The 26,298-nt window shown below is 41.7% G+C and overlaps 1 protein-coding gene across 1 annotated transcript in view; it reads left to right on the top strand.

Moving 5' to 3' along the window:
• Positions 1-11,334: 11,334 nt before the first annotated feature.
• LOC311004176 (heat shock 70 kDa protein 12A-like) overlaps positions 11,335-26,298 on the top strand; it is a gene marked incomplete at both ends in the record, with an annotated part of 34,312 nt that continues 19,348 nt past the window's right edge. Inside the window, 3 exons of the mRNA XM_083996122.1 lie at positions 11,335-11,616; positions 22,258-22,482; positions 22,572-22,743. Coding sequence (XP_083852248.1) covers positions 11,335-11,616; positions 22,258-22,482; positions 22,572-22,743 — 679 coding nt within the window. The remainder of the gene's footprint in view (positions 11,617-22,257; positions 22,483-22,571; positions 22,744-26,298) is intronic.

The following is a 26,298-nucleotide window of genomic DNA, read 5'->3' on the forward strand; positions in this document are numbered from 1 at the left end:
GTCACAGACAAATCTCATTTCTACACATTTGCAGATCACAGATCTGCCGCGGAAGAAGTGTTGCAAAAGTCACGTGTAAAAACACAGCCAATTGAGAGCTCCTGCCTGAGTTGTAAGTGATGACAGACATTTACAGATCTATGTACGCATTTACAGATCGGTTTACACATTTACAGATCTATGTACACTTACAGATCTGTGTTCACATTCACAGATCTTTGCATGCACTTGCAGATTTGTCTTCACTTGCAAATCTGAATACGGACACAGATTTTTTTTACACACACACAGGTCTGAATACACACACACAGATCTGAATACGCACACACAGATCTGAATACACACACACAGATCATATTACACACACACAGATCTGAATACGCACACACAGATTGAGATACGCATTTGCAAATAATATTGCAACAATAATAGCTCCATACCCTTAGCCTCCATAGCGTAGCTCTGAGCAGCCTGCTGCTGCGCTCCGCTGTACTAAAAATAGCTTACACCTACAATTAAAGGTAACGAACCTACTGCTATGACTATAGCAATTATGGCAATGGGCCAATTTGCCAAAATGTTGAACTATCCCTTTAAATCTACACTTAAACTCTACTTCAATAGAGAATAATTATTTGTACTGAATTACTGTTGTAATATGACATTACAATTATCAGTAATGAAATAAACAACATTCAAATAATCAAATGATGTCATTCATCATATTATGTTACTAATGTTATTGAAATAACCTTTCAAAAACCAGTATGAAAACATTCTGTGCTCTTTACATGGTAATATTCACACAAACATCATTATCCATTAAGAAAATAAAATATATAATTGTGCACAGTTGGTAACTTGTGGCTAAATGTGCTCAAAGTTCAGAAATAAAGTGCTAAACACACCCAGAATACAGTTCAGTGTGCATAGAAACAGTAAACAAAAGAGAAAATAAACGTCACATTTGCACCTTTAAAATATCGGATAAATGCTTCAGCATGAATGTATCTAGTGTGTCTGCACTGAAGGGTTCCAGGGTGCCATTCCGAAGGGCTGCCACTCCGAACGTTTACTTTAATTTGTCGGAATGCCGACCCTTAATTATTTATGGGAAAAGGGTGCCATTACGAACCTGAAAGAAAGGGTGCCATTCCGAACCTGAAAAAATCTTGAATGTTTTACGGCACGGAGTAAGCAAGCCTAATTGCGGTGGTAGCGTAGTGGTCAGAGCATCTGCTTTTGACACGGTGGATCAGGGTTCGACTCCCGGCGGAGATACATATTAACTGCGATTTTATTGGCCTCTACCTAACCTTTTTACTAAACTTAACCAACTCCTTTCTACATTGCCTAAACCTAACCAAAGCACAGAGCAAGGACATTTATTTTCAGCAGGAGTGCCGCGGCTGCATCAGACCATGGATGTGCATCAGACTCGCACCTGGGTGAAACTTTGGAGGCGGAGGGGGAGGGGGAGGGGCCGGTCGGGCGCTGTCCCCGCGGCGCGTCGTGTCAAGCCGGGCAGGAAGTCAAACCACGAGAGAATCCGGTCAATTTTCAAAATAAAACACATTCGGAACGGCGGCCCCTCGGGAAGTTCGAAATGACGGACCTTTGGGAATTTTCGGACTGGCAGACCGTCGGAATGGCGGTCCTTCGGAATGGCGGTCGCCCCCCGCACTGAAGCTAATTAGCACAGGGAGCTAGCGCTCCGACATTAGCTCGTATGCTAACGGTTAGCTCGTTCCGCTATTAGCCTTAGCGATTTAGCATTTAGCATTTCGAATCGGTTGCTCATCGATGCTTTTCTCCTCCCGAGCGGCTCCTCCAACTGCACTCACGCAGGTCCTGGTCGTCCGGGAGATCTTCTCCAACAGTTTTCTCCGTGTTTTCTCCGTGTTTTTTATTGTTTCACCGTCCTGAAGTGTGTTTTTCGTGACTCGTGTCGACTCGTGCTCAATGTGGCTTGCTCTCCTCCTTCTAGCAGCTTCAAGAGGAAGTGAACCTGCTCCGATCGGGTCAGTGGGAGGGAGCTTCTCCTTCGATTGGATGAAAAGATCGTCTTCCGACCAGCTCTTTCAAACTAAAACTCCACATAACTTTTTTATTACAGTTCTGTTCTTCTTTTTAACTGAATATCGGTATTTTACTCAATAACAAAACATTATATTTAATTAATTGATTTATCCACTATGAATTTCACTGTTTTTAGTTCAAACATCTTGGTTTTAGATTTTTAGCTATATAATGAACTAATTTACTGCTTTTAACTCAATTGTCTCTGTTTTTAATACACAATAAAATATTTTTAATACACATTTTTAACCTGGGTTACACTACTGCACAACTGAAAATATTGTAGTGACCCCGCATGTTCTTGTTATGATGTTTAAGTTCTGTGATTTCTGTGAGTGAGTGAGGGAGGGAGGGAGGGAGGGAGGGAGGGAGGAGGAGCAGAGGAAGAAGTGTCTTTTTTTCTTTCCGCCTATCACCGGTTTGATGAGGGAGTGATGTTCTTAATCTCAACAACTAAACTATTAAGTCACACACAAAACTGACACACATGATAAACAAACAGAACTATGTTGCAGTTTGTTTGTGAAGTTAACCTGTCACCTTCAGCACATCTGGGCTCTGGGCTTATGGCCTGGGGTGAAAGACGAAAATGGCGTACACCCAAAATATTAACACCTTTTTCAGATCTATCAAACTGTGCGTGCACAACTCTCCGCAATTTCTCTTTGATAAATCACACTGGACCCAAGAATGGTGCGCACGTGAACACACCTCTTATTCCGCCCCCGGAAGTCTAGACACAACCATATATGGTCAGCACGTGCATATTAATTAGCCATGTGCGCTCTGTGGAGCGGCTACAAAGTGACAACAAAGACAACGAAGACAACGGGCGGAGGGCGGGGGAAAGAAAGGCACATGCGTCTTGGAGCTCTCCCACGTTGGTTTGTGAATGAAAGCTGTATGTTCAGCTCCCCTTACTTCGGGAGAAGACAGTGTTGAGTTCTTTCTGTCTCATATGGACAGTGCCATGGATTTATCGGTGAAGAATGAACTGCTGATATTTTGTCTTTGTAGTGCTGAATATGACCAAGCGCGCTGTCCGCTGTCTCAGTGCTGAAATGAATGACAGCGTGTCACTGACAGAGAGAGAGAGAGAGAGAGAGAGAGAGAGAGAGAGAGAGAGAGAGAGAGAGAGAGAGAGAGAGAGGTTATGTCAGATGAATTAGTCCTCTAACAAACTACAGTTTGACTTGTCAGTAGTTTTTCCAGTAGGATGTAGTTAACGGGCAGGGGTCTGGGTTGTTTACTGCTCCACAAAATGACATAAACAGGAAAGCCGGTGGCAAAAAAAAAAAAAAAAAAAAGGAGACAAACACATAAGCCGTGAGTCTCCTTCGTCTCGAGCCTCTCCAAACTGACCCAGAACCGGTCCCGTCCAAAATCGGAATTCTGGATGGTCGGATTTAGCCCTGGTCGCAATATAGGGATTATTTTAGTTGGAGCAGTGGGCAGTCGGCCCAATGGGTCTAGAAAAGTCGGATTAATGGGTAGTCGGAGAGATGGGCGGTCGGACTTTTGGGTGGTCGGACTGACGTATGCTCCCCGTCGTTGTGTTGTGGCTTAATGTCGTTGTGTTGCAAATTTTGTTGTTGTGTTGTGGCTTTTGTTTTTGTGTGAGCCGTCTCGGCCACCGTACTTATGCATCGGTATTTTTTAAGTTTTCAATTTCGTATTTTATTAATTTCATCTTTTGTGTGATTGAGGGAGGACCAATCATCCCTATCTATATTGTCAGTGGAATCGTGGATGTATTACTGTGCAATTCAGTTGTAATTTACAGATGAATGGATGAGATTGGTGAATTGATATGTGAATGAACATGTGAACCATGAAAATCACAATAAAAAACAGAATTGAAAAAAAGGATGTAAATTAAATGTTTGAAAACAGTAACAATAATATTCTGCAATATCAGTAACTTCAATTAATTGTGAATTTGGTAACACTTTCTATGAGGCCCCTCCTTATAACGCATTATGATGCAATCATAATGCAGTTATAATGAGGTTATAATGCTTTATAACTAGTGTTATAATGACTTATACATGTTCATGATGTGTTATAATAACAATTATAAGCAGATTATAATGTTTTTTTATAATGTTTTATAAGGGCTTAAGCATCATAATGTATCATAAAGTATTATAACTATTCTCTCATGAACGCATTATAATCACAGTTATTATACATTATAACATTATAATAATTTATTATAAGTGTTATGTCAAATAATGGCTGTATGAAATGGTATAATGCTTAAACAGTGATTATAAACCATTATAAGCGGTCAGTGGATGCGTTAAGTAAAGTGAGGACACTCTGGTGGGTTATAGAAAGTCAGGAAAGTTGTTTATAAGCTGTCATTGGATGCTTTAAGTAAAGCGAGGACACTCTGGTGGGTTATAGAAAGTCATGATACATTATAAGTTGTTTATAAGCTGTCATTGGATGTTTTAAGTAAAGTGAGGACACTCTGGTGGGTTATAGAAAGTCATGATACATTATTAGCTAGTTAAAAATTCAATACAAGTGGTCATACTTTGCCTAAGGTCCATGTCCCTCTGGCACCCTCACTTCTATCCACCACTTTATTTTCCCATGATCCATTGCGTCACACCACAACGGAAGTCGGTTTTCAACCCCGTAGTAGATTCTAGCGAGCGGCTAACTGGTAGCGTTAGCCACCGGTGTAGGCACCAAATGTGGGGGCTCCGGGCTGCCAAAACCGCCCTGACTAATCTGATGTTTTGTCAAGTCTACAAAACGAATTACCGAACAAACACCACCACTTCTGTGTGCACGCCTCTGCAACTAGTCATGGCTATCGTAGCCGTTAGCTTTGCTGCTGCTGACAGCTAACAGCAGCAGCAAACTAACATCAGGACGTCAGCTGTTAAAACCCTCCCGTGGTCGGACACAACATGAAACTACTCCAGTTAGCTCAGTCATGTTGTAACAAAGATATCCGCTGGAAAATATTTTTTTCATGGGCTGTTTATTGAGTTATTTAAGACACTGCTAACGGCTAACGGTTAGCCCAGCTAACGTTAATCTAAAATGTAATGAATGGAGTGTCATGGCGACACCCAGCGTCGTTCTCCGGAAAGTGGTGGTAACAAGAAAACAGAATTATTAAGTGCCTGGTCAAAAACAGAAAGTGGGGATATAACATCTGTTCAATTTTAACTACAGACAACTTTTAATCTTAAAAAAAAAGAAGGGTGCCAGAGGGACATGGACCTTAGGCAAAGTATGACCACTTGTATTGAATTTTTAACTAGCTAATAATGTATCATGACTTTCTATAACCCACCAGAGTGTCCTCACTTTACTTAAAGCATCCAATGACAGCTTATAAACAACTTATAATGTATCATGACTTTCTATAACCCACCAGAGTGTCCTCACTTTACTTAACGCATCCACTGACCGCTTATAATGGTTTATAATCACTGTTTAAGCATTATACCATTTCATACAGCCATTATTTGACATAACACTTATAATAAATTATTATAATGTTATAATGTATAATAACTGTGATTATAATGCGTTTATGAGAGAATAGTTATAATACTTTATGATACATTATGATGCTTAAGCCCTTATAAAACATTATAAAAAAACATTATAATCTGCTTATAATTGTTATTATAACACATCATGAACATGTATAAGTCATTATAACACTAGTTATAAATCATTATAACCTCATTATAACCGCATTATGATTGCATCATAATGCGTTATAAGGAGGGGCCTCATAGAAAGTGTTACCGTGAATTTTATTGAATTGGTGATTGATAGAGAACAGAAACACCACAGTAAAATTAATGTATGTCATTAAGAAATACACTTTCTTCATTTCTGAGTTAAAGGATAATTACTGTTTCTTACAACCTGGACCTTATTTCTAGCATAAAATACGATCATTTACCCACCCAGATTACTTTGGTGTATTATCATTGACAAAGCTAAAAAGTGATTAAGAGGTGAATTTACAGATAAAGAAAAGGCCAAATAAACTTTGAAGGTCTTGTTTTGTGATCAAAAAGCTTTTAACAAAAACAGTTCTGTTAAAAGCATCTGCTCTCAGGGTTCTATTGAGGAGGGTTAGGGTTAACTGTGACAGCTTGTGGGAAAATGTCCCAAGGATCCATCCCAGGAGTGTGATTCTCCCAGTCTGGTTGGAGAGGAGGGTTGTTTAAAGCCATCAGGCGACTCAACCAGTAGCATTCAGAGAACAGATGATCCCAGGAGTACTGGACTTCCTGTTGAGAGAGAGAGAGAGAGAGAGAGAGAGAGAGAAGAGAGAGAGAGAAGAGTCTGTGAGGAACAAAAGGTTCAACTTTACATCTACAGTCCTTTACACTGACTGATCTAACAAGTGAAAGGTTTCCTTACAGTTAATGTTCAACTGTATTATGTGACTCAGTAAAGTGTGTGATGTTACCAAACTAACCTGAGAAATAACTCCAGATTCATACTGAACCATCTGAAGTCCCAGAACAGCCAAGTCTCTGTTTTCTTTGACCTGGAACAGAAGATGGTTCTTACAGAACTGCAGTAAACCAGCTTTAAAGGGATAGTTCAACATTTTGGCAAATTGGCCCATCACCATAATCGCTATAGTCATAGCAGTAGGTTCGTTACCTTTAATTGTCGGTGCAAACTGTTTTTAGAACGGCGGAGCAGAGCCGTGAGCTGCTAGCTACGCTACGGAGACTAAGGGAATTTCTTGGTTTCCCTCATCAAACTCATCAAATACACAATCTAACAACTCCACAACGCTCTGGTGGACAAGTTGTGAGCTGCACATTAACCATGCTATGAGATAATAACACAACGTTACCACACAGAGTTGTTTTAGAGGGAAATTCATGCAAAACCGCTGATGCACGTTGCCTTCAGGGACAGTTTTTCATCAAGCAGACTCTGTATTTACCTCGAAAATGGCTCTGTTTCGTAACGTTCCATTATTATCTCATAGCGTGGTGAATGTGCAGGTCACAACTTGTCCACAAAAGTGTTTTGGAGTTTTGGGATTTTGTATTTGATGAGGGAAACCAAGAAATCCCATAATGAGCCTCTGTAGCGTAGCTCTGAGCAGCTCACGGCTCTGCTCTGCCGTTCTCAAAATAGCTTGCACCAACAATTAAAGGTAACGAACCTACTGCTATGACTATAGGGATTATGGCAATGGGCCAATTTGCCAAAATGTTGAACTATCCCTTTAATAACACATTTCACTTCTGGGATGCATAAAGACTAAGTCTAGTGATCCAGTGTTAGACAGCAGTCTTCCTGCTCTGTACCTTCTCAGCTGTCAGTCCACCACTGCGCTCAACCAGTCCAACCACTTCATCTATTGGCTTCTTCTTCTTATCCATTTCTTCTGCTGCATCTTTAAACGCGTCCTCTAATCATCAGGGGGAGAAACACTGTAAAACTTCAGTTCAACACTAGAGACTGAGTAATCTCATCTCATCAGACTCTACTGTACCTGAATAAGACCTTTGACGACCTCTGGCTTTTGTCTCTGTTTCTTCAGCTGAGCTTTGATTTTAGGCCACCTCATCACTCTCAGCTCCTCATACATCTCAGTCAGTTTGGGTTTACTGACTGGGCTGTTCATGCTCTCAGTGTTTCCGGTCTTTATTGAAGCACGTTTCTCCTCTGCAACTCTGCATCAATCAAAATTTAAAACTTGAAATGACTCAAATTCAGTCTAAAACACTTTTTCCAAGTATATTCCATGTTTGTCATCTATGAAGCTCAGTGCACAGTCTGATATCACCAAGTAACTAACAGCTCAGGACAGCCCAGAATCTAATCCTAACAGGCACGTGCACACATAGGGCCCAAAGGGTGCTTGAGCCCCTGCCCTTTTTGCCTCGTATTAAAAAGTGCCCTTTTTTATGTTGTTGTTTTTTTTTCAATAAATGCATTCCTGTTGTGCAAACAACCGCGCTGTAAAAATGCCACGGTTATCTACCGTACGCTTTTCCTTGTAATACACACGGTATTGTGTATGTACGTTGGTGTGTGTGTTGTCCGCTGCTGCTCCGCTCTGTCCCTGAGGGGGGGGGGGGCCCGCGGTGCGCGCTCCCTCACAGGCACGTCCAGCACGTCCAGAGAGAGAGAGAGAGACAGAGAAGCTGCTGCCTCATCAATATCCCGCACATATATGAGACGTGACAGTGGAGCGACTTGTGTCGAATCTTGTGAGTTATAAATCCACCAACATCACTTCCTGTCGGTTCTGACAAGTCGCCGTCCACTTATTCAATGAGCTTAATAAGAGTCATATTTCAGAAAAGCGCCCATTTGTGTTTGTTTAGCTTCTGCTTGTTAAGAGTTAAGCCCCAGCCCGTCCTCTGTCTAACATCACCTGAATGTAGTGAACAACAGCAGCAACAGGAGGAATCACTCACTCAGCTTGATTTCACTGACTATTTGAATTTGTTTCCAGATATTGAGTTACTGGTAATTGTGACTTTGCTGTGGTAAATATTGCTGCTGTTGGTAAATATGCACAGTAGCAGTCACAGTCATTTCTTGGTTTTGTGTGTGTAGCCTGTAGGCTTAGCCTACTTTTTTTTTCTTTTTTCTGCAAGCCATGTTCATGTTAATGTGCACCCAATACCATATTAGCCTTAGCCACCAGTTCAGAAGTCATGACTCTGTTTCGGGAAGTTGGGAAATTGGTCCAGCGTGTTGACTGCAGTCCTGAAGGCGTGCAGGCTTTCTCTACCGACTAAATAGTAACTGTAATTTATTTTAATTTATTTATTTTGATATTAAGGCCTGAAAAAATTGTACACTGCCCTTTTCTGATGTTGAGCCCCTGCCCCTCTATAGTCATGTGCACGTCCCTGAATCCTAACCCTAACCAGTTGGTTATAACAGCACTCCTGGGCTGTTAATTACTTGATGAAATCAGATCATCCAAAGCTCAGCAGTTACTTTAAAAAGATGCTCAGCTTTTTTTTTTTTTTTGTTATTGTTATTGTTGTTGTTGTGGCTGTTGGCTTTGTTTCTGTCTCTGTTATCTTTGTTCTATTGTATATGTAAAATTAAAAAAAAACATATTATAATAAAAAAAATGTTTAGCTTGAACAGCAGGTGCTGAAAAGCACCATATTGGATGATTCATCAGCAAAAGCTCAGGTAGCAAAGTAAGGTAGGACTGGACAGTTTATTTGGTTTTAAGTGTGAATGCCGCTCTGGCTATTCACACCAGAAATGACAACAGGAGAGTCCAGGATGATCTGCATCTAACTGGAATGGGATGTTTGCTGTGTGTTCAGTACCTGTCTTTGAATGACTGGAGTTCTTCCTCTTTTGCTTCACGAGCAGATCTGTGAGGTTAAATATACAACATGTGAAAAACATCTCGTAATATTGGTTCACTGTAATCTTAAAGAATCACTCTGATAGCATCTCTCCAATAACAGCTACAGCCTCCAACAGCTGAGTCAGCACCACACTGACACCACTTTAACATTACGTTCAGAGCTGGATGAAGGTGATAACTACTTAGTAGTTGTCAGACTGAGTCCATGTGGTGTAGGTTACACACTGTGGTGGATTTAAAACCTGGTCTATGCATCTTTAAAAGCCTCTCCTTCTTAAGTTGCTCTTTGTAACGTTCCACCATCTCAGCAAACCTGTTTAAAAACATAATGTGAAGGTTTTGTTATCGACTGATTCCAGATCAGATCTGTGGAGTAAAAACGCATCAGCAGAAAAAGCTTAACGCTGTTAACAAAAACTGTCAGAGTTAAAACCTGTTTTAAAAGATGTTTTAAAAATACTTACCTTTGTAGCGCTACATAATGTAATAGATTTTCACTTTATAATGTAATAACGCCACATTTTGTAATAAAATTCTTGAACCCAACATGTAATAAACTTTGCCGCATTTTGTAGTAAGTGGTTACATAATGCAACAAATTACAAAATGCGGTGTTGAGCTACAATGGGATGTAAAATGTGTTTAATTTATAAGATTAGAAAGATACTTACCCTGACTCTTTAGGTTTCTCTTCGTAAACCCTTTCCATCTCCACAACCCTGTGTGCAGAGACAGTAAAATTATTTACTTGGTTGAAAGGGTTAGGGTTAGATTTGCCTTCTTAACAAACAAGAGAAATGTATACATTGTTAGTGTTTTACTTCCTGAAGAGCAGAAAGTGATTTGATCTGATTTCATACAGTAGCCTACCTGGCTCTGGCTGATTCCAGATCAGATCTGTGGAGTAAAAAAGTGTAAAAACATATTGAACAAAGTCATGAAGGGTCAAATACAGTCAAAACCACACACGACTACTAAATGTCTTTAAAATGTTTTAGACAAATACTGACCTTGTCTCTCTAAGTTTCTGTCCAAAGTCATCGAACCCAGTCACACTGTTAAATACATGATGGACAAAAAAAACTTAAGTTAAAACACTTCTGAGTCCATGTTTTAAAAATCACTGATCCTGTGAACTTGATCTATGCGCAAGGTTCGCACTGAGACCGACTCGAGTCTTCAGTATCAGTGCGAACCTTGCGCATGCGCGCTGGCAGCGGAAGAGCGGACAACAACACTAGGAGCTAATGCTACAAACATGCTTGGAATGTGGACTTATTTAATTTTTTTCGGGACAATTACGCAATTTGGGGCTTCAGCACAAGACGGACATTACATACGAGCATCATGGAGGTATTTGGATGGTTTTTTGTGTGTGTTTTTTTACGAAGAGCTCTGGTGTCCCTTTGCTACCGTGGCATTGAAATGCACTGCTACGCTAAGACCCCCTGTAACTCAGAGAAGGGACGGTGGACTCTGGAAATTCTTCCAGCCCTTAGTCAACATGAGGGTGAGTAGATAATGAGCGAAATATCATTCTAGGGTGAACTATCCCTTTAACTCTAATCCTGTGAAAATGCTACACAATTACAACCTGTGGTGTTAAAAAAGAAAAGATAATGATAATACAACCATTAACACAATGTTATTAATGTATTTGATATATTTACCGAGTTTTGCTCTGAAATAGATTCATTTTGCTTTGTTGCCTTCCTGTTGCTCCGTCTCTGGGTGGAATGAGGTTAAAGTGAAAGTAACACCAGTATTTATATGTGACTCCACAAGCTGAGCAGGTTTGGATGGGAGTGTTCTCACTTTGCCCCTCCCCATGCAAAGCTGATAAATACAGTGTAACTGTTGCATTTCAGCACTCTGATCCTTCTCCTGCTTTGAGGATGGGCGACTCATACGTCATCGCGATAGACTTCGGCACTTCCTTCAGTGGTTATGCTTTCAGTCTAACACCCAGAGGAGAAGAAGTCGATCTACAGTTAAAGCGCTGGGGTCAAAACGTTGGAAAAGACACCTCAAAGACCCCAACCTGCATCCTCTTCAACGAACATGAAGGATTTCTCAAGTTTGGTTATGACGCCCAAATGGATTATGTTAAAATGCGTGGTGAGGAGGCAAGAAAACACTTCTTCTTTAATTGCTTCAAGATGTCCCTCTACGGCACAGTGAGTAGAAATTATGACAATACGTATTCTTCATGGTTGATAAATTCATATACCATATATATCATGAATTGTCTAGTTTAAGTATAATATTTTATGTATTTTTGTTTTGTTTTGTTTAGTTTAAGTTTATTTCGGACATGTTAAAGCAGATATCAGTGGAATGTTTTTGTTAATATAAGTCCTAAATAGTCCTATTTTCCGTCAGCAATCACTTACATGAAGTATTTCAGCCTAAACACGAGTCTCTCCGTCACTCTGCTCTGCTGTAACCCGAGGAGAAAATTTTCCTTCTGGGATACAAGTGTTATCCAATGAGGAGAGAGAACGGCATGAAGGGCTGTGTGTGCAGCCAAGGGATGCGCGTGAATGTGGTGACGTAGCACGAGGACCAATTGATGCCTGACAAGGGCGGGGGCTGCTAACTCATGGTGCGTTCAAGGAAACTCGTACTTTGTGTTTTTCCTTCCTGTGAAGTCATACCAGTTCGATCTGGTACGAGTTCACGGGTCGGAAGTTACGAGTGGCCGTTATAGGGAACTTTCACAGACAACAGGATGGTAAAAACACGAGCTACGGGTTACCTGGAACGCTACCAAGTCGTAGTTGTGACTTGAAGCTGTAACTTACGGTTTCAAAAGCCTGCCTTGAACGCAGCATTAGCCGAAACGGCCGCGAAGCTGATATCTGCTTTAACTCATTGAGTGCCGCGCTCCTTTCCAAAGTTTTAGTCAAGTGTACCGGCAATTTAGACCATTTTTGACTTTTTATGTAGAGCCATAGTGTATTCTATATTATTGCCACCAACACATACTGTTGCTCAATTGAAAGGTTTACCTTAATGCTTCAAGTGGCCACAAACCGTTTGTTTCTACGTGCCTCCGTTCCTGAGAAAAGTCAAGCTAAACATGGCTGGGTTTCACCAAAATCCCTCCTTTTTTTCTAGAAAAGGAGATAGAGCGTCTTTTATGAAAGGTGCGCTGTTTGTGTCTGTCGCTCTTCTGACACTCGCATTTCTGGATCAAAGGGCTCGTATAAGATAAATATATACAACAATTGTTGTTCTATTCACAAAACCACCAGCGGGGGCGGGGGGGGGCGCCACTAAACAACAATAACACAGACGCACCGTGCCGTGTCACAGCTTCTCCCCGCGGAACGTGAGGGTCTGTCGGCCACAACGGCTCGGGAAGACCGGTCCCGCCGGTGGTCGCGGTCCTTCTGTGGTACGGGTCGGTGATGCCGGTCTGCTTTGACCCAGAGACCATCAGATTTTACCGCGGGAGGACTTTGGGGAGGACACGGTGTTGCTCCAGATGAAGACCGGGCGGGACAGTGGGCTGAGAGCTTCCTGGTTCAGCTCCGAGCAGCTGGAGCCTCGCGGTGAGAGCAGAGCAGCTGCGCTGCATCTGCATGCAGAACTCCGTTTGCAGAAGCTGAGTTATGATAAAAACTTCCAGATCATGAGCTGTCATGTGACTTTGATCGTCATCTATTTCAGTTCTCCTCGTTGTAGAGTCCCCAAATTTACATATAATATGTATTAAAGTGTCTATTTTCATAATTTAAAAAAAAAGCAAAAAACGAAAAATCTCGTTTTTGGCACTCAACGCATGGGAACGAAAAACGAGAAATAACGTGGTTGGCACTCAATGAGTTAAAAGAAATAAAACATAATACAGAAATGGACAGACATAACAAATAAAAACTTTGCAAAGACAACATATGAAAAAAATAATAATAATTGAAAATAAAGATAATTAGATTTTTTTGTTTGTTTGTTTTTTCATATCCGAAAAGGAGTGGGAAGAAGTAAAACGTATTTTCTCCCACCCCTTATTCATAAATTATCTATCAAGTTATCTAGTCATTATAGTCTATACCAGGGGTCACCAACATGGTGACCGCGGACACCTGGTAGCCCGCGAGGACGATCTGAGGTGCCCGCAACACATGTTCTAAAAAATAGCATTCGTCACCATGAAAATCCAGTAAAATGTAATGTTATTGTTCTAAATGCTGGGCAGAGCACAAAAGTAGGAATAGTGTGATAATTAATGTTTTAAATGAGCCGGGACTTTAATACGTTAATTAAGATTAATTAATTACACAAAAATTAACGTAATCGCACTTATTTTGCACCGCGGAACGTTTCTCACTGGATGAGTTTCAGGCGTACTGATTATACTGGAGCATAATGATTTAACGATTTAAAAAGCCGCCGACACTGATCACTACCTGAGGAGTTATTTAGCCTGAACGCAGCTCAAACCGACCCGGTGCCTCAGCACGGTGACCAAGCACACACCGGATTCGCGCCGGTTTACAGTATCCTGCCGTATTTTAGCCGGCCGCTACCGGAGCTTAATTGAAAAAAAAAAAAGAGCGCTCGTCGTGGTGGAGCGGAGAACAGCGGAGTTTCCTCTGCTGCAGCTGAACAGCTGACATGTGGTCAAGACGTAGGTAGCCTACAGACCTGTCACTCTCTCAGGTGCAATCATTTCATTTTTATAGGACTTGAACCTCAGAGCTCTGTCCTCAGACTGTCCTGACCTGTCCCTGAACATCACACAGGAACAACATGGAGCTGCCTGTGTGATTGGTTACTGAGTTTTAATGTTTACATCAGGCTGAGTTCAACAAATTCAGTTTATGCTACTGTGATTTGCATCCCTAGTCTGGTCTTGGTGCCTACCACCTTGAAAAAAAAACAATATTTTGTTGCTTAAAGCAGATATCAGTGAAATGTTTTTGTTAATATAAGTCCTAATTAGTCATATTTTCCGTCAGCAATCACTTACATAGAGTGTTTCGACCGGAACACGAGTCTCTCCGTCACTCTGCTCTGCTGTAACCCGAGGAGAAAACATTTCTTCTGGGATACAAGTGTTATCCAATGAGGAGAGAGAACGGCATGAAGGGCTGTGTGTGCAGCCAAGGGATGCGCGTGAATGTGGTGACGTAGCACGAGGACCAATTGATGCCTGACAAGGGCGGGGGCTGCTAACTCATGGTGCGTTCAAGGAAACTCGTACTTTGTGTTTTTCCTTCCTGTGAAGTCATACCAGTTCGATCTGGTACGAGTTCACGGGTCAGAAGTTACGAGTGGCCGTTATAGGGAACTTTCACAGACAACAGGATGGTAAAAACACGAGCTACGGGTTACCTGGAACGCTACCAAGTCGTAGTTGTGACTTGAAGCTGTAACTTACGGTTTCAAAAGCCTGCCTTGAACGCAGCATTAGCCGAAACGGCCGCGAAGCTGATATCTGCTTTAAGCTTATTCAGTCATTATTCAATGCTATACTAAAATCCATGTAAAAAATATATAACGTATTTTCCGGACTATAAGTCGCGGTTTTTTTCTAGTTTGGCTGGCCATGCGACCTATATTCAGAAGCGACTTATATATTTTAAAAAAACCTACGCTATGACCACAAGAGGGAAGCACGGCTTTTATTTCTAAATCCCTCCTCATTCAGTGGCTCATTTTCATCTTCCTCATGTGCTGTTCTCCTCGCTGCGCTGTCTGACCTGTCTCCGTTGCACCGTAGCGCTTCACTCCGTCAGTTCAGAGTATTTTCACAGCGTGTTCTGCGGTCCGTCTTCGGTCTCTGCTCCGGTCCCGACTGTGCTCCGGACACGGAGCAGAGACCCAGGTCCGACAGTGCAGGGCTGTCCCTCTCTGAAGCAGAGGAGAGGTCGGCTTCACTCCCGTCCGTCTTCACAGACAGTCCACAAAGAGTTTCTGATCACAGGGTTTCCAGCGCTGCCGCCTAAACTAACGTGTTAAAAAAAAAAAAAAGGAGCGATATTCACCACCGCCGCCGCCCCCCGCCCCCCACCCCCCCCGGGACGATCGCCTTCATTCATCTCCGCATCCTCACACACACATAGGCTACACACCACAGAGAAACGCGCATGCATAACAGCAGCGCGCGCTATAGGTGCCGGCCTTTAAACAAAGCCTGGTCATTATATGACACCCGGCTATTAATTAAATGTTTGAAATATAAATGCGACTTCTAAACCGGTGCGACTTATATATGTTTTTTTCCTCTTCATGACGTATTTTTAGGCAGATGCGACTAATACTCAGGTGCGACATATAGTCCGGAAAATACGGTATATATAATTTTGGGCCAGTAAAAAATCTTTCTGGACTGTAGATTTTTAAGATTAATCTGATTATTTAAAAATATTTTTGTGACGATGCATTTTTATTTCATTTGCATGTGTTTCAAACCACATTATACTTATTATCATCATTATTAGGCTATTGTTATTTTTATTATATTTAACTCATTGAGTGCCAACCACGTAATTTCTCGTTTTTCGTTCCCATGCGTTGAGTGCCGAAAACGTAATTTTACGTTTTTTGCTTTTTTTTTAAATTATGAAAATAGACACTTTAATACACATTATATGTAAATTTGGGGACTCTACGACGAGGAGAACTGAAATAGATGACGATCAAAGTCACATGACAGCTCATGATCTGGAAGTTTTTATCATAACTCGGCTTCTGCAAACGAGTTCTGCATGCAGATGCAGCAGCTGCTCTGCTCTCACCCGCGCTGCTGCAGCAGCTGCTCGAGCTGCTCGGAGCTGAACCAGGAAGCTCTCAGCCGACAGTCCGCCCGGTCTTCAGCTGGAGCAACACCGTGTCCTCCCCAAAGTCCTCCCGCGGTAAAATCTGATGGTCTCTGGACCAAAGCAGACCGGCATCACCGACCCGAACCACAGAAGGACCGCGACCACCGGCGGGACCGGTCTTCCCGAGCCGCGGTGGCCGACTGACCCTCACGCTCCGCGGGGAGAAGCTGTGACACGGCACGGTGCGTCTGTGTTATTGTTGTTTAGTGGCGCCCCCCCCGCCCCCGATGGTGGTTTTGTGAATAGAACAACAACTGTTGTATATATTTATCTTATACGAGCCCTTTGATCCAGAAATGCGAGTGTCAGAAGAGCGACAGACACAAACAGCGCACCTTTCATAAAAGACGCTCTATCTCCTTTTCTAGAAAAAAAGGAGGGATTTTGGTGAAACCCAGCCATGTTTAGCTTGACTTTTCTCAGGAACAGAGGCACGTAGAAACAAACGGTTTGTGGCCACTTGAAGCATTAAGGTAAACCTTTCAATTGAGCCACAGTATGTGTTGGTGGCAATAATATAGAATACACTGTGGCTCTACATAAAAAGTCAAAAATGGTCTAAATTGCCGGTACACTTGACTAAAACTTTGGAAAGGAGCGCGGCACTCAATGAGTTAAGATGAACGTTGCAACATTATATTTTGGATCGAACAAGTAACCCTTCATATTGCTCGGGACCCTTTAAGTAGCTCTCGGTTTCAAAAAGGTTGGTGACCCCTGGTCTATACAATACATTAATTTATGAGTTATGTAACTGGATAATATATTATTATATTTATATACATATAGATTTATTCTAACATAAGATTACTAATCTTTATCTCTCTATATAGTCATATACATATAAAAATATATGAAGAGCTCTTTTCCAAAACGCTATAAATCCATTTTACTAGTTTTCCAGAAAATGACATTTTTTACCTAGACCCACCCATTTTGTTAATATTCAATTTATCCTGTTAAAAATGATTGTTGGCTCAGTCTGAACATGTTGAACAATGATTATTCAATCAAACAACAATATTGTTGATTAAAAACTAAAAGTTTTTTTCAAAATGCTATAAATCTACATTTAAAAAAAACAAAAACTGATGGTTTCTGTCTTGAGGGGGGGGGGGGGGGGGGGGGGGTGTCGACGGTAATGATGTACTGGTCTGTCCATGGTTACTTGTCTCTTGACATATTTAAAAAAAGAGAACTATGGACTATGGAAGTTTTAATGGTCAGAATAAAGACGTTGGAACACAGAAGCAGACCAACCAGCAGCCCACCAAAGAACAGCCCCCAACCTGGAGGGTGGGGCCGTCACACCTACACCGGTGGCTAGCGCTACCAGTTAGCCGCTCGCTAGAATGCTACTAAAACCCACTTCCGTTGTGGTGTGACGCAATGGATCATGGGAAAATAAAGTGGTGGATAACCCCCTTCCCTTTCAATGAATAATTTTGGAATATTTCCAGGCAGTGAATTGTTTCTTGCTTTAAATATTATTTGAGCCGTCTGTAGATTAACAAGATCTTTGAATTTCAGTAGTTTTGACTGTAAGAAAAGAAAATGTGTGTGATCCCTATATCCTGCCCTATGAATGACCCTTATTGCTTTCTTTTGCAGAGTGATGAGTGGATGTATTGTGCTTACATAATTATTTCCCCAGACCTCTGCACAGTAAGTTAGATAAGGAAGGACTAGTGAACAGTATAGAATGCGGAGTGTTTTGTGATCCAGAACCTGTTTTGCTCTATTTAATACTGCAATGCTTCGTGACACTTTGGTTTGTACATGATTAATATGAGATTTCCAGCTGATTTGATCATCTATTGTAACCCCCAGGAATTTGATCTCATTGACTCTTTCAATAACAACCCCATCCAACTGAATTTGCGTTTGTGTATTAGATCTGCAGTTCCCAAAGAGGATTATTCTTGTTTTGCTCAAATTTAATGATAGAAATAAACTATCAAACCATAGCTTAAATTTAATTAATTATGTATTAATATCTTGCATTAGGAGTTGTAGATCACTACCAGAGCCAAAAATACTTGTGTCATCTGCAAATAGCACCAGCTTAAAGCAGAAGTAAGTGATATATTTGTGTTAATATAAGTCTTAAATAGTTATATCTTCCGACAGCAATCACTTCTATAGAGTGTTTGGTCTGAAACACGGGTCTGTCAGTCCCTCTGCTCTGCTCTGAGCCCAGGAGAAAACTTTTCTCGTATCCTACAGTTTTTATCCAATGAGGAGAGAGAACGGCATGCAGGGCTGTGTGTGCAGCCAAGGGATGCGTGAATGTGGCGACGTAGGGACGAGGACTGTTATGGTGCGTTCAAGGAAACTCGTGTTTTTCCGACCGTGAAGTGGTACCAGTTCGATCTGGTACGAGTTCACGGGTCAGAAGTTACGAGTGGCCGTTATAGTGACTTTCACCGGTAAAACAGGTCGTAGAAACACGAGTGGGTTGCCTGAAACGCTACAAAGTCGTAAGTTGTGACTTGAAGCTGTAATTTACGATTTCAAAAGCCTGCCTGGAACTCAGCATTAGCCAAAACGACCGGATCACTCACTTCTGCTTTAAGTACTTTTGATACCTTGCATATGTCATTGATATATAAAATAAACAACTTAGGGCCCAACACTGACCCCTGTGGGATGCCACAAGTAATGTCCAAACATGCTGAACAATAATCACCCAACTTCACAAACTGTTCCCTGTTGTTCAGGTAACTCCTCACCCAGTCCAATACTGATCCCCTGATGCCATACTGCTCTAGTTTAATGATTAATATGTTATGATTTATTGTGTCGACTGCTTTTTGTTTAGGTTGGAATATTCCAACTGTATACTGTTTCTGATCTATTGCATTTGTGATTTCTTCAATGGATTCTGTTAGTGCCAGTGATGTCGTTCGTTTAGATCTGAACTCGTATTGTCTTTCAGAGAGTAATTTGTGTTTGTCTATGAATTTGTCAAGTCGATTATTGAAGAGTTTTTCTAAAATTTTAGAGAATTGAAGGAGTAGTGAGACAGGTCTGTAGTTTGTGAAGTGGTGTTTGTTCCCAGATTTATACAGAGGTATAACCTGGGCCGCAAAGTATACCCCCGCAGCCCCCGCGAGGCGGGGGGGCCCGCATGCCGTGGGGGCCCTGCCCCCGCCCGTTAAGCCGGGTTTCCACCGAATCAACGGTCTCTTTTTTTATTTTTTACACCGCAACATATGGTTCACGTCATGATAACTTCTGTATTTTGGCCATTCAAGCTTCCACAGTCCATAGTTCTTAGAGATGCGCGGTTTGCGGACACAACCGCGGAGGTCGGGCGGGTGACATGACGAAAAAATATATTTTAATTAGATTCGGGCGGGTGGCGGTTGAACCAATTAGGAAAAATATATACATAGTTAAATATTGTTACCCACATACGAAAAACGAGCAGCACTCTTTGAAACAGTCAAATTTTCATCAGGCACTGCAGTAATTGCCCACTGTCTGTGCATGAGAGATGGCAACACCTTATTCATTTTGTGAGGAACGCACTCCTGATCTGAGGGCATTGGCAACAGTCAACTCTTTCTTCATGGAAATGACAATACAGTGGAAACAGCTTATAGTGATCACGGATAGGCTATAGTAGCCTAATCAACCGCTTATATCAAAAGGCTTGGGACGGAATCATTTCTATACAAATGCTGTTTAAATAATTCGTTATAGTGATGAAGAAATCCGCTTATACTATTCAGTTTTGGTCATTTTATGGATGAAAGCATGCGCAAAAAAAATTTCAAAACTACGTGCATCATATTCATTTTATTTTCGGCGGTGTCCCTTTGACGTGCACTGCTGCAGCAGCCTGCACATGTTGCTGCGCTGTGTTGTTGTGCTGTGTGCGTCACCTGGCTGCTGAGACACATGGTTGTCGGTGCGGCGCAACTCATTATCGCTGGCTGTTTGTGTTGTCTGTCAAAACGTGGATGAATGAAACCTATCCACTTTATATCGACCGCGGACTTCAGGAATAGATTTTGGGCTTTTGGCTCGTTCCGTTCATCTCCGCATAGCGCTCTGTTCCCGTTATAGAGAGAGAGAGAGAGAGAGAGAGAGAGGAGGGGGGGGGGGGGGGGGGGGGGGGGCGCTCTGCATGACAGCAGCGCGCGGTAGAAGTGAAACTCATCAGGCCCGACCCCCCTCATCCATATTAGATGTTGGCCTACAACAACGGGCGGATGGCGGGCGGGTGTGGTTTTGAAAAAACGTTGGTTCGGGTGGATGGCGGGTGGATGACGACTTTTGTGATGCGGTTGCGGATGAAATAATTGCCTATCCGCGCATCTCTAATAGTTCTCTTCTTTGTTTGACATTTCAAGAGACTTTTGGTTAAGTAACCATGGATAGCTCCTGGGCAGCATTGTTCTGCTGTGTTGTCGCCGCCGTCAAACCCCCCCCCCCCCCCCCCCCCCCCCCCCCCCCCCCCCTTTTTCTTTGCCAGGTCAGGTCCAACATTTACAAAGAATTCATTAAAACTGTTAACTACTTCATTCATTTCATTGCTAACATTTCCATATTTCCCACATTCTGTGACATAAACTGTAAACAATTTTCTTGTCTGTAACAACATCTCTGTCCCGTCTGTCCGTCCTGGGTGAGGGATCCCTCCTCTGTTGCTCACCCTGAGGTTTCTCCTGGTTTTCCCTGTTAAAAGGGTTTTCCATGGAGTTTTTCCTCAGTGGATGTGAGGGTCTAAGGACAGAGGATGTTGTTACGATGCCATGTGAAGCCCTTTGAGACAAACTGTTTGTAAAAACGGGCTATACAAATAAAATTGCCTTGCCTTGCCTTGCCTTCATGTTACACTTTTCTGTGTTCTTAACAATGAAGTACTTACAGTGTTTTATTACAGTGTTCATTATGTCCCATATTCTTTTAATGTTATTTTTGTTGTCCTATATTTAAGCAATATCACAGGAGAGGGAGTGCTGTTGTACTGTAGCTATATCAGCACGGCTGTGATTCGGTCGTAGCAGCAGATAATCCCACCGTGCTGATATACAGTACAACAGCACTCCCTCTCGTGTGATATTGCTTTTATACAACAGTGCTACGAGCGCATTTTAGAACAGTAATAAACTACAAGAGATTATGATTTGTTTGTTTATTTAATCATTTATTTGGCTCCGCCAACAGAAATAGTTCTGCAACTGGAAGGGAGACAAGGCTGTTGCCAGGCAACACATAAACATTTCATACTAGCTATCTACTAGCTACAAGCTTCTCCACCGAGCTGCTTCCAGTGCTGGTTCTGGTTCTGAGCCCGTGTCTGATCAGCACCGCAGCAACAGGACCAGCGTGAAGACATACAGAGACGTTATCGACACCGTATTACATGTGTTTATCATCTATGTAATCAAAACACAGTTGAAGCTAAGTAGCTGAGCTACGTGGCTAACAACAGCTAACGCTAAACACATCACCGTCAAAACGTAGCCTAGTTGCCCCCGCGGCGATTTTTTCCCCAGCCGGGTTTAGTAGAGATTTATCTCCAATTAGACGGACCAGGTCAGGTCCAGGTTTTAATGTTCAGGTCCGTTTCTAACTGTAGCAGCAGCAGCAGCAGCAGCAGCAGCAGCAGCAGCAGAGAGATGGGGCAGCTCCTGTATGGGGAGCGTAGCTCTGACTTAGCTTCTGTCCAGCTGAACAGCGGAGTGATTATGTCTGTGAAAAGTCCCAGTGCTGTTATACTGTATATCAGCACTATGGAATGTCTCGTTGTCCAATCAAATTGCTCGGTTGGGACCGGTCGGAACTAACTGTTGTATAATGTAATATATCAAACTGATTTATAATGTAATAATGTAATTCTACTCTTACATATTGTAAAACCTTGTGTAGACCTTAGTAACTTTACTGAATAACATGCAAAGTTATTGTTAAAACGTTTTTAAAAAGACGTGTCACCTTACAAACACATGTGAACATCTTGTCACTCACCGACAGAAACTCAACAGGAATGTGACAATCGAAGCTGCAAACGGGAAGTCCATGAAGGCCCTGAAGGTTTTCACAGCAGCTTTACGATACATGAAAGATGACGCCCTGAAAACTATCAATGAAAACACCCACGGGATGGAGTTCATTGCCTCTGACTTCACCTGGGTGCTGACTGTCCCCGCCATCTGGGATCCTTCAGCTAAACAGTTCATGAGAGAAGCTGCAACTGAGGTAACGCTGAAAACAGCAAGTGTTGGGAAATGTGCAGTAAAAGTTTTGGATTTGAAAAAGACTGATGAGTTTTTCTCTTGAACATCCAGGCTGGTATCGTGACAGAAAAAACTAAAGACAAGCTGCTCATTGCACTGGAGCCAGAGGCAGCCTCAGTCTGGTGTAAGAAGCTGCCAGCTGAAGGTTTCATCACACTAAACCATGGAGGAGACACATTAGACCAGACACCAGGAACACAATATGTTGTTGTTGATTGTGGAGGTAATGTATGTGTTTATTGTTTTTATTTTTGTTATATCAGAATAATTCAAATACCGACTATACTGTCCATGTTAAAACTCAAGAAAACAAAACTGATCAACATTAAAAAGTAATAAGTTTTGTTACTTTCCAGAAAAAGTATTCAAGTTAGTAACTGTGTTACTACATTACGAAAGTAACTAATTACAAAGAAAAGTAACTATTGCATTACCTTTTTATAAAATGCTCAAATAGGTCAAACTAATTTACTCTATCATCAAGTATCATGTGGTCGTCTCGCCCTCACCAAAGAAAAGAGTTCTCATCGCTTCAGAGACAGCATGCTTTCCATTAGTAACGCTGTAACTCCTCTAGGTAGTAAAGGTGAAGCCCGAGATCGTTTAAGGCGAGACACGGCAGGCAAAAACATCGTCTTTTCATGCACTTATCAATTTTGAGATTTTGGGCTATTTTGCTTCCATCACATGTCTTCTTTCAGACTAATACAAAAAAATAGTCTAAAATACACATTATGGGTGTTTATTTTACTTCACTTTGACTGGTGTCGCCTGTAGATTTGTAAATTCACCAGAACTGAGCGTTCTATCGCGGCGTAGTGAGCCGCTTCTGTTCAGACTCCTGTCATGTCAGGTATCGCTGTGAAGCTCTCTCTCTATCTCTCTCTATCTCTCCCTCTCTCTCTCCTGCACTAGTTTGTCGGTTCCAAAAATGGTCACGGAGGGACTTTTAAAAACGGGGAAAGGAAATCGATTTAAAGGGATAGTTCAACATTTTGGCAAATTGGCCCATTGCCATAATCGCTATAGTCATAGCAGTAGGTTTGTTACCTTTAATTGTCGGTGCAAGCTGTTTTTAGAACGGCGGAGCGAAGCGGCGAGCTGTTCAGAGCTATACTACGGAGGCTAATGGAATTTCTTGGTTTCCCTCATCGAACTGATCAAATACACAATCCAAAAACTCCAAAACGCTGTCGTAGACAAGTTGTGACCTGCACAATCACCACGCTATGAGATTATAATGGAACGTTACGAGACGGAGTTGTTTAGAGGTAAATTCATGCAAAACCGCTGATGCGCGTTGCGTTCAGGGACAGTTTTTCAGCAAGCAGACTCTGTATTTACCCTGTATTTACCTCGAAAACGGCTCCGTTTTGTAACGTTCCGTTATAATCTCATAGCGTGGTGATTGTGCAGGTCACAACTTGTCCACCAGAGCGTTTTGGAGTTTTTGGATTGTGTATTTGATCAGTTTGATGAGGGAAACCAAGAAATCCCATTAGCCTCCGTAGCGTAGCTCTGAACAGCTCGCCGCTTCGCCCCGCTGTTCTAAAAATAGCTTACACCGACAATTAAAGGTAACGAACCTACTGCTATGACTATAGGGATTATGGCAATGGGCCAATTTGCCAAAATGTTGAACTATCCCTTTAAATCCTCACATAAAATAAAACAGCAACTCTCACTTGCTAGACAACAAAAGACACAGCACAGAAACTCACCGAGCGATAAGATCCCTTTACAAAGTGCGTCATCGCGGAAGCTGTCATCCGTAAAAAACGAGTGTTTGCCGCCGGAGACAGCGTGATACACAGCGGTGGCTTTTTTTTTACACATCAGACGTCTGAATGAACTGATCGGAGATTTAATATCCCAATTGCGCTGGTACAGGGCTTAAAATGAACATTGATCCTCAGAATCACGTGTTCTGCAGTAGGCTAGTTTACTTCTGACAGAGGTGAAACGGATGTGACACTGACATGGGCCAGAGATGATATTAGAGAAACTGAAAACATTGGTTGTCATATTACAGATGAGCCCAACTAGGCTACACAAGTGTTTTTCTTATTTGTTTTTTGTTTTTTTGTTTTTTTCTCTGACCTACTGGCCCACACCTGGAATTCACAGTGGCCAGACACCCTTGTTTCCAGTAACAATGGGCTCTATGCACAGCTCCACTACTTTCTAAATTCAAGGCAGCTCTTTTATTTATTGACAAACTGATTAATCCAGGTGTGTCTGAGTAGTCACAATGGTCAGACACACATGGATTCATCAGTTTGTCCAATAATGTAATACAGGAAACAAAGGAGCTGCCTTAAGTTCAGGAAGTAGAGCTGTGCATAGAGCCAATTTGTGGAATTTTTGCAATAGAATCTTTAAAGGCCGTTTTCTCAAAATGAGCTTTTTCTTATACTCTGGACCCGAAATCTCCAGTTCAGCAGCACTTACAGACACCAAACCTTCCAGTTGTATTCCTGCCTATATTCTGAAGGTTTTTACAGAGGGGATTGTTGATATATCATTCACAACCTGATTTATACAACAATTTATACCTAAAAACAGGGCGAAATTTGATTTTTTTAGGGCTGGTGACAGTATTTTCTCATTTACACAGTGATAAAAAGAGATATCCACAATCCCCTCTGTAAAAACTTTTGACTTTAATATGTCAACAAAATAAAACAAGAATTTTGAAAGTGGCTTTATCCAATCTTCAGATTTCGGGTCTGGAAATGTACACAAATCCACGCATATTTAATTAGATAATGTCTAATTTCCATATGTAAGCATAATATTTAAGAAAATATGTAATACAAAAAATAATTGTCTCAATCTAAGTAATAAACATAGAAAGTTTCATGGCAATAGCTGTTAGTTAAATTTTTTACCCTATTCACCTGGGGTGTCTCGCCTTAAAAACAGGGTTTATTCACAGTCACCGACCGACCCGTGGGAACTGAAGAAAAGAAAGTGGAAACACTTTATTTTAAGTGGTCACTGTTCCTGTGTATCTACCTTATTAATTACAGTGTAATTACCTATGTAACCGTATGTAATAACATGTACTTACATTGTAAATACATAGTGTATTTTGGTGTACTTACAGGTCCTTGTTACACTTGTAATTAGAAATGCTTGTTACAATACTTGGTCAAAGTGGCCTCTCTCTTTGGGGAAGGGGTACATCTGCAAGAAAAATGGGTGAAACCACAACCCATGTTGCCTGGGAAAACTTTTCCATCAATCTTCCTCCTGCCTCATGAGTCTTGGAACATTTATGCTGTTACACAACTTAGTAGGCTATATGTAACAGTTGTGTTAATACAACTTTGTTACTATTTGATACAGTGGAATGAGCACATTAAAATAAAGTGTACCGGCTGGGATACCTCAGTTCTTACACATTAACTGCAATAACCAGTGTCTTCGATAGTGCACCACATGTGCTGTTACACAACTTAGTATATGTAACAGTTGTGTCAATACACCTTTGTTACTCTTTGATACAGTGGAATGAGCACATTAAGTGCACCTGTTGGGATACCACAGTTCTTACACATTAAAGCAGAAGTAAGCGATCCGGTGGTTTTGGCTAACTTCCTGTCAGCAGATGGAGTTAGCAGTCCCCGCCCTCGTCCCTACATCACCACATTCAGGCACATCCCTTGGCTGCACACACAGAGAGGACTGCCCCTTTATGCCGTTCTCTCTCCTCATTGGATAAAGGTTGTAGGATACAAGGAAAGTTTTCTCCTGGGCTCAGAGCAGAGCAGAG

This window comes from Trachurus trachurus, assembly GCF_905171665.1.
Source record: "Trachurus trachurus genome assembly, chromosome: 21".
NCBI classification, from domain to species: Eukaryota; Metazoa; Chordata; class Actinopteri; order Carangiformes; family Carangidae; genus Trachurus; species Trachurus trachurus.